The sequence below is a fragment of the Sphaeramia orbicularis genome, chromosome 13 (assembly GCF_902148855.1).
Source record: "Sphaeramia orbicularis chromosome 13, fSphaOr1.1, whole genome shotgun sequence".
Taxonomy (NCBI): domain Eukaryota; kingdom Metazoa; phylum Chordata; class Actinopteri; order Kurtiformes; family Apogonidae; genus Sphaeramia; species Sphaeramia orbicularis.
Genome location: NC_043969.1, coordinates 33,726,791 through 33,744,285, shown reverse-complemented (window position 1 = coordinate 33,744,285; position 17,495 = coordinate 33,726,791). Strand labels below are relative to the sequence as shown.

General features: G+C 39.0%; 1 protein-coding gene across 4 annotated transcripts in view; it reads left to right on the top strand.

The window, feature by feature from the left end:
* The window catches only part of robo2 (roundabout, axon guidance receptor, homolog 2 (Drosophila)), a 312,336-nt gene that overhangs the window by 116,137 nt on the left and 178,704 nt on the right, over window positions 1–17,495 (top strand). Inside the window, exon 1 of one of the 4 annotated variants that reach the window (XM_030151653.1) lies at window positions 7,573–8,341. The exons of the other annotated variants lie outside the window; for them this stretch is intronic. Coding sequence (XP_030007513.1) covers window positions 8,287–8,341 — 55 coding nt within the window. The 5' untranslated portion in view covers window positions 7,573–8,286. Of the gene's footprint in view, window positions 1–7,572; window positions 8,342–17,495 lie in introns of those variants that run through there. 4 annotated transcript variants of the gene reach the window in all.

Genomic DNA, 17,495 nt, shown 5'->3' with positions numbered 1-17,495 from the left:
CTGTTATCAAGGTCTGCCCTAGGTGGGGGATGACAGTTGTGATGAGTTTCCACAGAGGCAGATTAGGCGGCTGTGTTCAGGAAAAAGTAGGCCAGCTAATTAGCTACAGCTCCCGGGACCCTGGGAGTGGGCTCTTTTTCACCAAGACAGGGAAATTCCACAAATGACAGGAATGTGGTAGAAGGAGGGCTGGAATATCTAATAAGAGTGGGAGGAAAAGAGAAGTTGACATAAACTAGAAAAAATAGAAGGAGAGGACAGTTCATCCAGTGAAGTTTACTTTGGATTCCCTGCACCTCTTCTCATACTACTTTTAGGTTTGGGGGTTAGTTACAGTTAGTTATTAGCTACATTGAAATTATCTTTTTTGGGGAAAAACATGGGTATGCATTGAACTAAGCATAAGTTCATCTTATACAAAAATATTTTTCATAGTGTATTTTTTTTTTTTATTTAATGCTGTTTTTGTGTAGTGCTTTTATTGGTTAGATTACTGCATTTCTCCTGGTGCTGTTTGACTGTACATACACTGTTTCATATGTTATGTATATGTCACAGTGTAGACCAGGGGTTCCCAAAGTGGGGTATGTGTACCCCAGGGGTACTTGGAAGAAGTCCAGGGGGTACTTGAAATTTTTTGGGAAAAATACATGAAATAAGTCATCATGTACTGAATACAAAATGAATAATGAGAATTAATGCTGAAATATAAAACACAATAAATACATTCATGTAATAGTTTTATTGTCAGTCTTCTTGTTTAAGCTTTGGGAACATTTTAAGAACATGTCTGTTTTATATTATTCAAAATGAGTTTATCTGAGTAGCTAAGAAATTATTTTTTGTTGATGAAAGGTTCATTTATTAATTAATGTCCAATTTATTTATTTTCTTATCAATGAAAAAGGGCAAGTTTTAGTTTAGTATATTTTGCACACAAAATTCAGTTAAATATATGTTGTTTGTTTACAATGTTTTAGCACAGGAACAAATTTTGCCTAATTTTTTCAATCAGAAATGCTGAAACAAGAGTTGGGGGTAATTGGCTAAAAAAAACATATTTCAGGGGGTACTCCACAGTAAAAAGTTTGAGAACCACTGGTGTAGACAAATGTCTTAATTATCCATGTTGGTGACCCATATAGAACCCAGGACATAGTTTTAGATTTTCTGGTGCAGTGAACCATCAACATTATGTATTATCTGTGTTAGAACATAGAACATGGTGTGAAAAGTGTGAAAGTAGAACATTGTGTGAAAAATACTTTTTTGTTAACTACACAGATAGGGAGGGGCTTTTTTTTCTTCTAAAGCACAGGTGTCAAACATGCGGCCCTGGGGCCAAAACTGGCCTGCCAAAGGGTCCAATCCGGCCCCTGGGATGAATTTGTGAAATGCAGAAATTACACTGATGATATTAACAATCAAGGATGTTGAAATAATTTTAGGTCAATTCAATCTAGAGTGGGTCAGACCAGTAAAATACTACCATAATAACCTATACATAATGAAAGCTACAATTTTTTCTCTTTGTTGCAGTGTAAAAAAAAAAAGTAAATTTACACAAAAATGTTCACATTTACAGACTAGCCTTTTACAAAAAATGTGAATAACCTGAATTTTCATAAGAGAAGTATGAAGAATTGTACCAATATTTTGCCTATTGTTAAGTGTTTTGTGTATTTGTAGATCCACTGTGATCTGTAAGTTGTGATGAATATGTATAAATGATAAACTAAGGTGTGATATTGTTAAATTTGCACTTATTTTTCTTTAAAATTTTTAGGTTCATATTTGTTCATGTTATGTTCAAGTACGGTTCGTAGAAGTAAACGTTTTCATTATGGAATTTGACTTTTGTGCACTCAAAAACATAGAAAAAAACTTTGGAGGTGACATTATTTATAAGTTCTTAATATCCTCTTATTTATATTATTTTACTGGTTCAGCCCACTTTATTTCATATTAGGCTGTATGTGGCCCCTGAACTAAAATGAGTTTGACACCCCTGTTCTAAAGGTTGGATTGAGGTGTTTTGGATTTTCATATCAAGTCTAATGCCAACACACATTTTGCTCATCTTTTCCATGCACTTTCCCATGTTTTAACTTAAAGGAAATCTATGCTTGCTTACCAACCCTTAAAAAATTTCCACATATAATTGTTGTAAAGGACCCATTCAGTGCACATTTACAACCTCGAATCCTTTCAAGGTCCTGCTCAAGGTTGTAAATGGGGCCTTGAATCTCACAGTTCAGGCACAATTCACATGTTATTTACTGTTTCCTAAAGTGTGTGTGGATACTCTCATCTCTTGAAGGTTTAAAGCTCGCACTACAACATCCAGCATGTTTATCTTATAGTTCCTGCATGTTCTAAAAATTTTACAAACCCCAACAAAATGCTGTTAACACAAAACATCAGAGTGATATGGAGGAGCAGGATATGACAAGGCTGAAATTGATGTAAAAAAACAAGAATTCCGGGTCAGTAATCCCAGTGTTGCAACATTTGATAGGGTGCCCCTATCTGACTTCCTGTGCCTTTCAGTAAATGCAGAGGACAGGGCGATGCATTACATACAGAGTTTATGTCCTGCTGATAGAAGCCTCTCTCCACACTAAGCTCAGGTGTCATGTCCTCAACCATACTTTCTCCATCTGTCCAGCCTCCTCCTTAAGCCCCTCTGTGGGAGTATCAGAGAGTACAGGCTGAGTTTAACATGTGTCGCAGTGACTTCCATTAAATGTTTTATTGCCCAGAATAAACCCATCTGCTGTTTTATGTTTCCAAAAACTTGGGTTCTTATAAATGTCTCCCCGTTCCATGTATCAGATTAAAGCCACAAATAGCAAAAGCAGCGCTAGTAGCTGAGTCTTGGACAACATTCAGAGTCTATTCAGGTTCAGTCTGCCACATTTCTGGGCAGAGTCCTTACTCCACTCTAACTGCATGCATCTTATTCTCCACTGATTTGCATTGTGGACCCATGCGTCACCGTGAGAGGTTTGTCACTTTTTCAGTACAACGCGATATTAGGGTGTGTATATCCAAGATCTGAAGGAGAGGTCGAAACAGAGATATCCAAAAGATCTATGAACTCTTTGTCATGCTGGAATCTGTAAAACTTGCTAAATAAGAAAGTAATAATTCAGTACGCATGAAAAGATGTGTTTATGAGTTATGGGAGGACTCTGCTGTGTGGTGTGTGTGTGTTTGGTTGTGTTTATGTGCGCGTGTTTGTGTCTGTCACTATATTGTGTAGAAATGATTGTGTCAGTGCGCACGCCTATGTGGGTGTTATTGCCGAGGATAGTGCGAAGCAGAGCACAGCTTAATATCTATGTTTGACATAGAGGCCCATTAATAAGGGCCTGATCCGAGCCCAGTGACAGGACTGCTGACAGAGGAGGATCATGGGGAAGAATCATGCCCTGCTGAGGGAGCCTGGGCTGCAGGTAGGCCCATTCTGCCTTCCCCAGGTGTCATTACGGATGCTGGGGAGGGAGAGCCACTACTGACATCTACATTAATCACCCCTCCACACATCGTTCCCCTCCACACACCACTCCCCCCTCCCACCTCCAGCTCCTAATCATCCCTTACAGAGACCCAAACCCAGTAAGGGGATACTCAGCCATGAAAGATATCCAGCTAAGAGTTCCCCAAATACCACTCTGATCTGATCATGAGTGATGCAGCTACCTGAACCTCTGACCTGGCACACAATTAAAAACACTTTCCTCTTTTTCCCCCAGACATGAAGAAGAAGCAGCTTCACTACAACAGCATGTTTTATCACTGTCTGCATTTGATTCATAGCATGCATTTGAAATGCACCTTAGTTACATGCAATTAAAATGCAGCAAATGTTTCTGCTGGAATGTATATTTTCCAAATCCCTAGAGTGTTTCCTGCTGTTGCACAACCCATATTGTCTCATAGATATCACAGTCTTCTCTAAGGAACTAGTTATTGATCTGTAGCTGCACTAGGATAATAAAAAAACAGCCTTAGCACTTAATGTTCACAGTGGTTTAATATGAACTGAAGCACTGGATAAAAGGTGCTCACAACAGAAAGCATTAGAGGATGCTGTAATTAAAGCATACACCACTGCACAACATGCAACATTTTCTGTTGTTTTTTTCTAATAATTACAAGTCATATTTCTTTTGTTACATGGTGATTCAAGGGTTCTTTGACTTAATTTCACAGCACATATCAGTGGACCTTGGGAATCAACTTGACCGATTAAAGTCATGTCACTGGTGAAGTGGATGAGGATGGATGTGGGTCAAGCCCAACAACCCCTTTAATGAATGGGTCCACCTTAGATCCATCAATGAGCAGATGTTCCTTGGAAAATAATGGCAACTTATCTGATTGATTATTAGTTTTTTATTCTGTTAAAACACACTATTGCACAGAAACCGTGACAGTAATTGTAAAGTAATTAGTTTAGGTTAGAACAAATGATCCATTTCAGTATCTGGTGCTAGATTTAAAATGTAGGGGAAAAAAGGAGGAGATAATTACATCCATGACTGTTTCTCCTTAATGTTTTTTTCCCCTTTTAATTTCTGTGGTTTCATCTATGTTGTTAATGCGGCTGTTCCAAACCACCACGCTTGCCTGACTTTCTACTTAGTGACATCACACTCATTTGTGTGCGGTTATACCTCATCTACATGCTCTTCAGGTTCTGAAATGAAGGAACTAATCAAGCTAGAAAACCCAGTTTGTCACTAATATTATAAATGTCAGCCTAATAAAAGCTCTGTGACGTTTCTTCAACAGTAGAATAAAGCATGGGCTCATGTTGGAGTGTCCACGAGTTATCAATCCATGACTTGGCCCCAGCATCTCATTTTAATGTAACATGCTTTGCTCTGAGTAAACACAGCCTCCACTTCAATTAAAATAAATCCACTTTCAGCTGATATTTAGAAACCCGGGAATATCACTGCCTTCTACAGATATAGTGATTGAAAGTGGGGAATAAAAGGCTGGGCCTGAAGGAGAATTATACTCTACTTTACTTTTCCATCAATGAAGCCATACACTCCATTGTTTATGTTTGAAGTGGGCTTTTCTTCTTAGCAAATGACCTTTCTCCAATTCCTTTTTTCCCCCCTTTTATTTGCTGTGAACCTTCAGCAACACTGATGACACAATAAATTTCTGTTGGGCAGTGCGAGCGTGTGTAGTGTGTATGTGTGTTTGTTGGTGCATGCACACATCTGGTAGAATCTAGGGCAGTATGGAGGCATTGTGAAGACAACATTTGCATGCAGCCCACAAACATATTAAAATATGAAGACAAATCACTGTGTCTGGCCAGTTGACAGCGCTGCCTGCAATGGGAGCAAGCTAGCAAACTTACATGTCTCTGTTCCCAGTAAAGCGTTTATAGGGCAAGCGCCAACATGCAGCTCGACAAACAAACGGAAGGGGAAAAAAAACATGCGCAGTCAAAGCTGTTATTAAAGGCAATAGAAGTGGTTCCCTCTTCTAAAGCCCTTCTGTCATGGTGTCAGTGTCTATATTTTTTATTGGCGCTGTGTGTTTTTCACAGACACCTTTAGGGCAAATTAGAGTTTTGAGGGCTTTGTTCTATAGTTGACTTTGATGTAAATCATAAAATGGGAAATCCAAACCCCCACTACTTCTGCTCAGATAAAAAAAGAGGCCAACTTATGAGATCACATGACATTTTTTTTTTTTTTTTTTATTTATGGATGTATTTATTCTACTATACAGCTGGAATTCTGTCATTTCTGAGGGAGGAAGGATACGATTATCCTATTTAATGGTATTTTTAAAAGAGGAAAGAGAACACACGCTTTAATTACTCATATATACATAGTTTTAACCCATGAAGACCCAAACATCCACCTTTAACCTAAACCATCTACTGATCGAAACTCTTTAATACCTGTTGATCCACTAAGCCTATCAATACATGTAAATAATTGCTGTAAAATACAGTTATTCATCTTTTCATGGTCATCAGATATGACCCATTTGGACGTTCAGAGGCTCCGTAGTTACCATGGAAACACCGCCTTCTTCTACAACATTGATTGACCAGTAAAACCCATGGAGTTGAATCAATGACAGTGGATGGAGACACTGGGTTTATGTTCAGTTAATGATAGATTTTACTGAAAAAGTGACTTTTTCTGCAGTTTTCTCTTTCTGATATAAAATACCTTTGAATTTACTCTGAACATCTACATGATCAGTGAATTAAATATAGAGAAATACATAAGTTACACTGAAAAAGTACAAAATAAAGAGGATGATATTATAATAAATGGTGATAAAACACTTCAGAAAAGGTTAAATATAGAGAAAAATTAATTTGGGAGCTAACACTAATGTAACAGTGGGTCTTTATGGGTTAATGTGTCTATGAATTAAAATATGTGTATTAAATCAGTGTGGTATTTATCAAACCTGCTTATTCTGCTCCTGGTGTGCATGTTGAAGCACCACTCTTGTTACATCACCTTTGTTCATTTATTTATTATTATTAAATATTCTCATTCAGGCCACATATGCATCTCCCCTTCCTTTATCACTTAACAGGGTGGTAGTAAGCTTGTGTGACAATTTTGTGATTGCTATAAGTGACGCCAGTAGGGGGAGCTCTCAGCTCATAGCTTACTCTGCAGTAAACTTCGGAGAGAGGTAGCATAGGGAAGGTTGCTGGGCAGTTGTGCAGACTGGAGCTTAGATTCCCCCCCACACACACACCCTGCCCCCACCCCACTTCTCTGAACCTCAACACAACCCGAATTCAAGTCCATTACCTGAATTTCTCCACTATTACAACATATGATGGAACTTTTTTGGTCCGTTATGCATTTTATCTGTTACTACCCACTTTCACACCTTGAACATTAACAGTATGTGTGTTGAGTTAAGATGCAGAGGTAGGCTTCTCATTTATGCAGGGAGTCCGTCAATCAGTTATTGATTTCTGACAGAGATCATATTTACATTTCTCCTTCAATATCTCAATACATTAATATCTACACACCACTCAGCATTTTATTTCACTGCACGATGCTTCCATATCCACTTTAATGATTAGTAATGTCACTACATCCTGTAAAAATGTAAAATATTGTATTTATTTTTGCTTAATACTCCTTTATATTTCATTTTACATCAGTTTATTAAGTAAGTCTTGCAGTATAATCCAGGCTGGGCTACCTGTTTGCTGTTTTTCAGTGGTTTTTTTTTTTTTTGTTTGTTTGTTTTTTATCTGATGAGGGTATTTCTTGGCTTATTTGTAACACCTATTTGTTCATGATGTTCAAGTACATCATGAGTTTCTGAGGGGATGTGTTTGGTTCCACATATTCAGGTAAAAACACCTGTGTGTGGAGTGTGTATTTGGGTCACCCTCCACTTCACCACTCCTTAAAGAACAACAACAACAGCAGCAGCAGCAGCAGTCAGATTTGGACTGAGATACCAGTCCTGCTGTACTTTTCCTCCCCTGTAGTTCACTGCTCGTGTCCCCTGTCGTTGCTTGTTTCCGTGTGGATCCCTGTTCGTGCGTGGAGGCTCAGTGCGCGTGGCTGCGGGCTGTGCCGGTGCGCTCCTAGCGGCAGCACCGTTGAAACCAAAAGGCAGAGACGGAGACGGAGGATGTTGAACTGACTTCTATGACTGTACATTTACTGCGCTATATCTCATGCCAAGCACATGGGTCTTTTGGGAGCGGGTTCCCTTAGTAATAAAACAACTTTTTGGGAATGCATGAGGGCTGAGGGCTGCTCTGTAGACACACTACCATCCGTGCCATGCGTAAAAGTGTGGAGGAACCGCTGAAGATTTAAAAGGTGTCAGAGACGCGCCTGAAGACGCCGAGGACCTCCGCAGGAGAAGTGCACAACCTACGCTTGTTTTCCAATGTGGACTTAAATATTTCCTCGTGTGAGCGGCTGTGTGAGGTGCAGGTTGTGCAGTAGGTCATCTCGGACAACACGCACAGATTGCGGATGAACTCACGGAGGAAACAGGGATAATATCCACAGAGCCAGAGTTTGGTTTCAAGGTTTGGTGGATATGTACAGCCCGAGCAGCTCCGGGTGACCCACTGTTAAATGGATCCTCTTACTTTTTGGACACTGAAACTGGCTTTTGTCAGTAACTAGGACCCGTGTAACTCCCTGAGATCCGGAATAGACTTGGTTGTCATTTTGGACATATTTTTCTGCAGTGAATTCGAGGATTTGCGCGCCAGCCGTGGATGTTTAATATGCTAGTATGGGTCCGCTAGCGTTCATCCTTGTTGGTGGATTACTGTATTTTCAAGTTGATGGTAAGTTATCTGCTGGATATTGTTGAGTCCAACTTTTTCTTGAAAATTAAAGGAAAAACACAAAACAAACAAACAAGCAAACATTCAGTTCCGCTCTGCATCTACTTCTCCACACTGCTTGTGGTACTCCACCCTTCATCTTCCTAACCCTAAGAAGCAATATTACAATTTTTTTTAACCATTTTCACCGTTTTATACATATACATGTATATATGTTTATTATACAGATTATAAAGTTGTTATTAGAAAAATACATTAGCTACGTCCCCTTATAGAGTGCTTTATAAATGTTTAAATAGATTTTTTTGCGCATCCTCTCAAGAGTTTATATCCATTGGTTATGATTAATTGAAAAATCTAAGTAGGTCAAACCCAAGTGCAGTGGACTGAATTCAACAGATTTCTCTGTCATGTCATAGTAATTGTCTTCCAGGAGGTTAAAATTAGGGCAGAGATTAGTTTTTCTTCTCTGGAAAGCAGACATGTGGTTCTGTTTTATTTTAATGTAATTCATATTACACCATGGTTATAATATTAAACAGGTAGAAAGTGGTTTTAAAGACCCTTTTTTCCTTTTTTTTTTTTTTTTTTTAGAGCCTAAAGTAAAGTGAAACTCAGTGTTACAGGTCATTTCCCTAAGACAGAAGTGTAGTATACTTATTTCTAAAAGTGAGTATTTCAATTGGGTTAGATTATATTGTTTGTGTTATACATTTATTTTAGACCTGTAGATAGGCGGTGGAGATGGTTCAGGTGGTTGACTGGATTGTGTCTGTCAATGGATGTGTCTGCTGTGGTCATTTTGCCATGGGATTGGATATCTGTGATGGTGCAATGTAGTGTGAGCAGGTTTAAACACAAGCCAGGACAGCGCTGTAGTTTAATATTCCCATTTGTTTGATTAAGCTTTAATAATGATGATCTTGTTGATCGTAAATTAGATTGATACTGTTTAATTTCTTCAGCCAGAATAGAGCCATGGCTCTCTCTGTCCAATCTACCACTGAGTGCTAAGTCAGCACCATTTTTTATGATTTTACAAGGCTTCCTGGGATTCATTGGCATATGAGGAAAGTGGTCTAATGGAAGAATTAAAACAGCCTCAACTGCAGAGTTAGTATGATGACTCACATCAATCATCAAAATGGGAAGGCTTAGGTGAAGGATTGGTCCAGTTTGTGACTGATTAGAACGATGGGAGGGATTAAGATGCACTGCTTTTAAGTATATAACCCTAAAGTCTTTCATTTTTGTGTTACTTTAGAAATGGACACACCTTTTTACAGTTTTCTCATGCACACAAGATCATACACTTACACAAAGAGGGGCTTATGATCATAGAACGAGGAAATAATGGAACTAATGCTTCTGCCCGGTCACACACTGGCCATTATATCAGCAATGTGTTGTAAGTGATGATTCACAGATGTGTTTGCTTTGTATTGTTTGTACAACTTAGCACTACAGTATGAAAAGCTGAGTTTTTGTTGTGACTGAATGTACGAGCCTGCAAGGCCCCATTTTTTCTTTTCTTTCACCTGTCAGCTCCTGTTTTTGTTCTTCAAAGATGTGAGTTTTGGTTCTGAATTTCCTTAGACCACTGCCCTCTGTAGTGGAAAACCTTGCCCCCATTCTTCCCGGATTTGAATATATTTCTTTTTTTACTCTCTTTCTTTTACCATTTTTGTGTCTTTCACCCTGTTCAGACAAACTCACTGGTTGCTAAGCAGTGGCTGATGGTATTACTAACCAGGGAGCACATCTCCCCGGGAGCAGTGCATCTTCCCAATCATTTGCTTGCCCCCCCCCCTCTTGTCCTTCCTATTTCTGCCCCTCCATCCCAGCAGAACTCACCCATCACCCAGCCCTTTATTAGAGGTAATCTGAGGGTCCTTGGAGAGGGAGGAGCTTCCTCTAAGAGTCTACTTAGGCAGACAAAAAGGTTTGGAGTTGTATTCAGTGGGCAGCGTAGCCAACAAAGCCCAGCCTTGTGAATGGCGTCAGTCACTGTTTAGTGTGCTGTGATTAATACTGCTAGTGTGATAGTGTGAGAGGAGAGAAAAGGTGAGATGGAGTCAGGAGGGGGAGAGAATGAGTTGTGTTGTGCTTGGTCTTGCAAGGCCTGCAGGAGTAGAGGGATTGTTCTGAGACCTGAAAGAAGACTGTGTGTATGTGAGCCTGTGGTGAGAGAAAATATCGATTCACTCGAGTATCACAAAGTTTTGTTTTGTGATACTGTATCACTCCAGATGTGAAGACATTATTTCATTTTGTGCGGTCATTCAACCCTTAAAGACCTAGAACTCTTTTTGTGGCGACTTCCAAATGAATTTTTCTCTACATTTAACCTTTCCCAAGTTATTTATCCCCATTTATTACGTTATTACCTTTGTATTTTTCAGTGAAAATCAGGTATTTTCCTTTCATTTACTGATCATGTATATGTTCTTAAAAGCTCAGAGTAAATTTGAAGGATATTATATCAAAACTCAAGAAAAAGGGACTTTTTTCAGCAAATAATAAAGATAAACATCTACAATCACTGTCATTTGTCAAACTACGTGGGTTTTATTGTTGAATCGATACTGGAGAATGCAGCAGTGTTTTTACATTCAGTATGGAGCCTCTGAATGTCCAAATGGGTCATGGGTCCTGATACCACTGAAAACTAGAAAAAAACTGCATTTTGTCTGAATTATTTATTTGTATTGATAGGGTTAATGGTTCAAAAGTTATTAAACATTTTAGATCAGTAGATGCTTTTGTTGCCTGTGAGTGTTTAAGTCTTTCAGGGTAATTTTCCAAAAATATGATTGGAAACATACAATATATCACAACACATTGATATTATATTACTGCCCTTGTATTATGGTTTACAACATGTAATTGATTAATTCATTAGCTGTCAAGTATTAGATCACTTGACATGACCAACTATTTTGATATTGCATTAATCAATGTAAATTCTAAAAAAAAAAAAATCTAGATTTTCTGATTCTATCCTCTTTCTTGATTTTCTGGTTTATTTACTCCTACATGGGAGCGAACTGGTGTATGGACCAAGTGAGACATTTTTGGATGACGTGATGACATTTTATACCACTGCGTAAACCACACGCTAATCAATTTATCAAGACAGTGATAGACGGATTAGTCAATAATGAGAATAACTGTTACTTGGAGACCCTAATCATGATGTAATGCTCCATTCTTGCCAAGTTCTAATGCAGGCAGGGCTAGCAGACTTTATGGAGAAACTGGTTAAATTATTTTTCCAGGAATAAACTGGTCAGCAGCTGTTTGGTTATCTGTTATAGAACATGCTTTGCATAGTGGACATACACTCCTGACCTTTTGCTATTCTGAGGTCTTCTGCATGCTTGAGTCTGATGTAGGAGCTGCTGAAATCATGTCCAACCTGGGTGACACCCTGTGAGGTGCTGAAATACAGTCCAACTTAAATCTGTCCAAAAGGATATGGAGACGGCTGCTCTGGATCTTTTGTGGCCTAGAGAGTGTGCAGCTCTCAACTCAGCAGCGGGGCTGTGGTTTCACTAATGCTGAATCAAGAGAAACTCAAACCCAGAGAGTGTTTGTGTGCATCAGGGGAAGCGCGATGGGAGATAGAGACAGAGAGGGTGTAATCAAATATAAAAAAATTGAGAGAAGAGTTGTTTAACAACACAATCTTTTAAAGGGAAATGGCGGGGATGAGGCTTTATTATCAAAGCACCCTGGAGACTAACTGCTCTGTTGATGGTCATGATTGAATGAGAAAGGTTTATAGTACTGCCCTATAATGGAAAGTAAGCCCAGATTAAAATAGTCTAAGTGAATGATGAGGCAGGCTGAGGTCACTGTGTAAGAGCCATAGCAATGTCTCGCCCCAAATGTGATTGTTCTGCTCGAGTTGGCAGCGTTTAGGCAGCGTTATTGTAATTGCGGTTCATTTGCTGGAATAGCAGTGCTGTAATGATGAACCTTCATGTGAGATCTACAGGAAGCTCCACTCCACTGTCTCCCACGGTCTCATCACTGTCAAAGGAGTCGTCTCCCTCTGCATCGGAGCTCACCACTGTTTATTCTCTGATTAACATCAAAAATGAGCGGAGAGTAAAGACAGTGAGACGCAAAGGTGATGATCATAAAAGAAAGTGAATGAACAGGAAACAAAAGAATCAGAGGACGTGAGCACTTGTACGCATCACCCGGCACCGTAGTGACCGGTGACATGGGCCTGTCTACTTCTATAATATTTTAACAGATAAGTCCACTACTCTGTAGATTACATTTCAGTAGCAATCACTTTATGCACTAAGGATAGAACAGTCTAAACTACTGTCTCTAACGCTGTTTTAAATCCTTGGATCTTACTGCTTAATAATTTTTACATATTAATTGTGCAGAGGTGGAAAAGAAAATGTCAGCGTCAGACAATGCACATGGCTGATTTTGTTCTGCAGTGAGACCAGCAGAATGTAAGGGACTTAATACCACTTTTCGCTGTTTTACCTCCGCTTTATTAAGCCCCAGCCAAGCATACCACTGACATTTACAGAGCAGAAAAAGGGGCTAATGTCGTGATGCTTTCGCCTGGAGAAACAAAGACAAAAAAGATTACAGCAGGAGGAGATAGAGGTTTAACAGGTAGTGCTAGTAAAGGATAAGTATCTCTCATGATATGATTTATATTTTCAATCCTCCAAAGTCTCATCTCGTTCTCTGCTTTTTATCCTCTCTCTACCCTTCTCTCTCACAGACATATACATACACACTGCTGTGTTTCTTTATGAGGGTGGAATTCTGACACTGAGGAGTCGGTTGTACACCTGTGATGGCGATATATTAGGAGTGTGTGTGTGTGGATGTCTTTGGAGGGATATGATGAATTGAACATGCTGACTATGAGGCAAAGCAAACGTCCAAGGCTTTCACCTGCCTCACACACCTGTACTTACAGAATACACACCTGTGCTTACCCCCTCTGGGCCCCATAGATAGGGAAATAATCCTGGCTCTGTTTTCTTAGTGCCTCTATTTAACAAGAAGCCGATAAGGAGTGTGATGCAGGCTGACGGGCAGAAAAAAGGTGATCTAATTACTGCTTTATAAGCCCTGATGATTAGATAATAGTAACCAAACCCTTATTGATTATTGGGAAATACCAAGCCAGCAGTTGCAAACCCAAGATACCTCAGTGTAATGCAGATTACTCAGTTGCAGTGTGGATGTGACCAGCATGCATATCCACACAAGACTTCATCACCCTAAGAGCAAAATGTAGGTTAGGAAGTCAGCTTTGATTCAAAGCCTGTGAAACATACATTAGCTGGTTGTTATTGTTTTAGTGTTGCTCACCACAGTGAAACATCCAGTTTTACTACTAATGCTGCCATTGCCCTCTATCTACCCCTGGGGCTTGTTTCTGCACTCGCTCGTTAAATTGTTAAGTCCAGTGCAACGCAAAATGCGTCAATTTAACGCATTTTGTGCTATCCCATTTCTGGGCTCGCTCGTTAGTTCATCAACAACCAACGCAACGCAAAATGCATTATCCCGTTTCTGGGCTAGTCAGTTAAAATCTGCGCTCACCCAGTTCTGCATTACAGGGCTGATTTTAATGCGTTAGAATGAGGATATATTCTTGTAGCTTCATTTCACTTTATTCCTGTCATGTATTTCCTTTGAAATATTATTTGCATTTGAAAAAGATTATTATTATTATTATTATTATTATTATTATTATTATTAATAATAATAATAATAATAATAATAATAATAATAATAATAATAATACATCAGTTTTATATAGCGCTTTTCTAGGTACTCAAAGATGCTTTACCTAAGTTTGATAATATCTCAGTGTAGGACAGATCCACTCTCATGGATGGACAGGCTGTAGATGTAACCAGGACTGACAGACATCCATTTGCTGATGTAGGTTCAGTCTGTAAGGATGCAGTAGGGTGGGGGCACATGCAGACAACTGAAGGGCTACATCTAATCAGATGAGGGTGAGGAGGTCCATCCAGACAGGTGAAGGTGAGGGAGGAGGTCTGAGGTCACAAATAGCCTATAATAATTCATCATTCTAACCATAATGCTGACAGGTGAATGGAAACAACGGGAGTGGAAGCGTTCATTCTGGGTTAAATAGTGAATGCACCCTTCATCACAAATAGTGAGGTATTGATGGTTTACTGAACGCAACGAGCCCAGAAACAGACTTTGCGTTTGTAAAACCTCTGTGTTCGCTGATCCATCATTAGGTCACTATTTGCAATGAAGGGTGCACTAACGAGTGTGCTCACTACTTAACCCAGAAATGAGCCCCTGGTTGGTTGTGAGGCGGTAACCTTCAGATCAAAGAGAGGGGTGTTGGGGTGAATGACGGAGAGAAGTACAAGCAACTACAAACCTGCACATGCTTCTGGGTGCGGACCTTACAATAGTAGAATAGGAAGACACTGGAGAGCAGTGTTTTCCAAAAGGAAAATCAATATCTCACATTTTGGATTAATTCTAATCACTGTTTATTTAACAGACCTGTTATTGGTACATTTAGACCATTTAGACCAGGGATGTCAAACATGCGGCTCATGGGTCAAAACTGGTCTGACCAAGGGTTCAATCCAGGCCGTGGGATGAATTTATGAAATGGAAAAATTACACTGGAGATATTAGGATGTCAAAATCATTTTAGCTCAGCTTCCACATACAGCTCAATTCAATCTTAAGTGGGTCAGCCCAGTAAAATACTACCATAATGACCTATAAATAATGACAACTTCAAATTTTCTCTTTATTTTAGTGTAAAAAAATTGCAATTACAGGAAAATATCCACATTTACAAACTATCCTTTCACAAAAAAATGTTAATAGCCTGAATAATGTTAAAAAACTTAAGAGAAGTATGTGTAATTTTAACAATATTCTGCCTGTTACTAAATATTTTGTGCCTTTGTAGACCCACCGTAACCTTTAAGTTATAATGCACACATGTAAATGATAATCTGAGGCACAATATTGTTCAAATTGCATTTATTTTTCTGAAGAAATTTCAGGTTGTCACAATTTTTAAAGGGTCCTTTGTAAATGTAAATCTTTTCATTGTGTAATTTTTACTTTTTTCGCTGTTATTATTTTACTGTTCCGGCTCAGATCATATTGGGCTGTTTGTAGCCCCTGAACTAAAATGAGTTTGACACCCCTGATTTAGGCTAATCTCCGGCATATTTATTTCCTTGTACCCTCTTGTTCTGTGTATTCAGTTGCCAGCGTAGTTGTTCTTCATTGTCAAGAGTTTGTGTGACAGTTGTACCTGAACTGAGCTGAGTGTCTCACCAGTGTCTTGAGGATGAGGTCAGGCCTGCTGATAAAAATGCATGAGCTGTCTCACGGCGTGAGATGTGTGAAGATGGACAGCCAGAGCACGACGCTTGAGCACACATCCGTCACACGCAGTGGCAGTCCAAGCGCAGTAGTAATACCGCTCAGAGTGGTGGAGCCAGTGAATAAGTGTCTTGTTCCAGCATCTCTACCCGCAGCGTAGTGTATGGATCCTTTCCTCCCTTTAGCCCAGCAGAGAATCCAATCCTATATGACCACCTACAGACTCAGAACTAGACATCATTACTTCCTGAACTGGTGTATAAGTGTAGAAGCAGACCTGAGGGAGAGCATACCAACATCCACACAAGGCCTCTTTTTATTATATTACACATAGCATAACATGCTCTTGTGTTACTTGATATGTGTGTGGTACTTTAAGTCCTTATCTGATAAGAAGACCACATCTTCCTGGCAGTGATTTACATAGGCTTTATGATACATTTTGGTTTAAATGATGGTGGGAAAAATTATTGTCATGAAGCCAAGCAGCCAGATTCATCCCCATTCATGTCATAAGCAATTAAAAGTATAATATGCACCATTTCTGTCCGAAAATACCTACAGGGTGGGGAAGCAAAATTTACAATATTTTGAGGCAGGGATTGAAAGACAGTGTATGACTAATTAGTTTATGGAAAGTCATAAGAATTTATTTGCCACAAGAAAATTTACATCATAGAAAATGTTTTTATTCTATGTGTCCTCCTTCTTTCTCAATAACTGCCTTCACACGCTTCCTGAAACTTGCGCAAGTGTTCCTCAAATATTCAGGTGACAACTTCTCCATTCTTCTTTAATAGTATCTTCCAGGCTTTCTCGTAATAGTTTTGCTCATAGTCATTCTCTTCTTTACTTTATAAACAGTCTTTATGGACACTCCAACTATTTTTGAAATCTCCTTTGGTGTGACGAGTGCATTCAGCAAATCACACACTCTTTGACATTTGCTTTCCTGATTACTCATATGGGCAAAAGTTTCTGAAAAGGTATGGATAATAGTGTTAGGTATGATTATGACATCAATATATGTTTGGTTTCAAAACAACTGACATAGTGCCTGCTGAGAAAAAACAACTAAATGTTCATTGTAAATTTAGCTTCCCCACCCTGTACATATAGCTAGACCTATGTCATATGTTGTTAAAATTCCTTTTTTTTTTCCCAATATCAATCAATTCTTTGAAATCTCTAAATATATTCATATAAGAAACTGTTACAGTTGTTAGTATTACAGTTGCCTGCAATGGGATCATGTTTTGTTTATTAACATCAATGTTTAATGTTACTTGAAGCTATTTCATAAGAATGAAACAACGGAACATGAATACACATGACTAAACATACTGTAAATAAAAGTTGAATACAGTGCTTGGTCTATAAATGATTGTCAGTGGCAAATGCTGTAAAAACAACTTCCATGATCCTAAACTAATTCATAACACCATGAAACTACATCTGTTTCTGTTTCTGATTTTTGGTTCATTCCACACTGCTTTTACGCAAAGATATCACATCAGTAAACACATGATAAATCAAAATATATTAAGGTGCATGTCAGTGTTGTGGATAGGACTCTGCTGTAAAAACATGGCATCACGCTGCTTTTGAAAACAGAGTCAGTGTGAGCAGGGGTGAGTTGATTTACTGTACATAATGGCTCCTGGTGTGGCTGGCTTTGTGGTCTCAGTGCAGAACATGTCAGGAGCCAAGTGTCACAGCCATTGTGGCGGATAGTACAAAAGCTTTAATCACATCCTTGAAC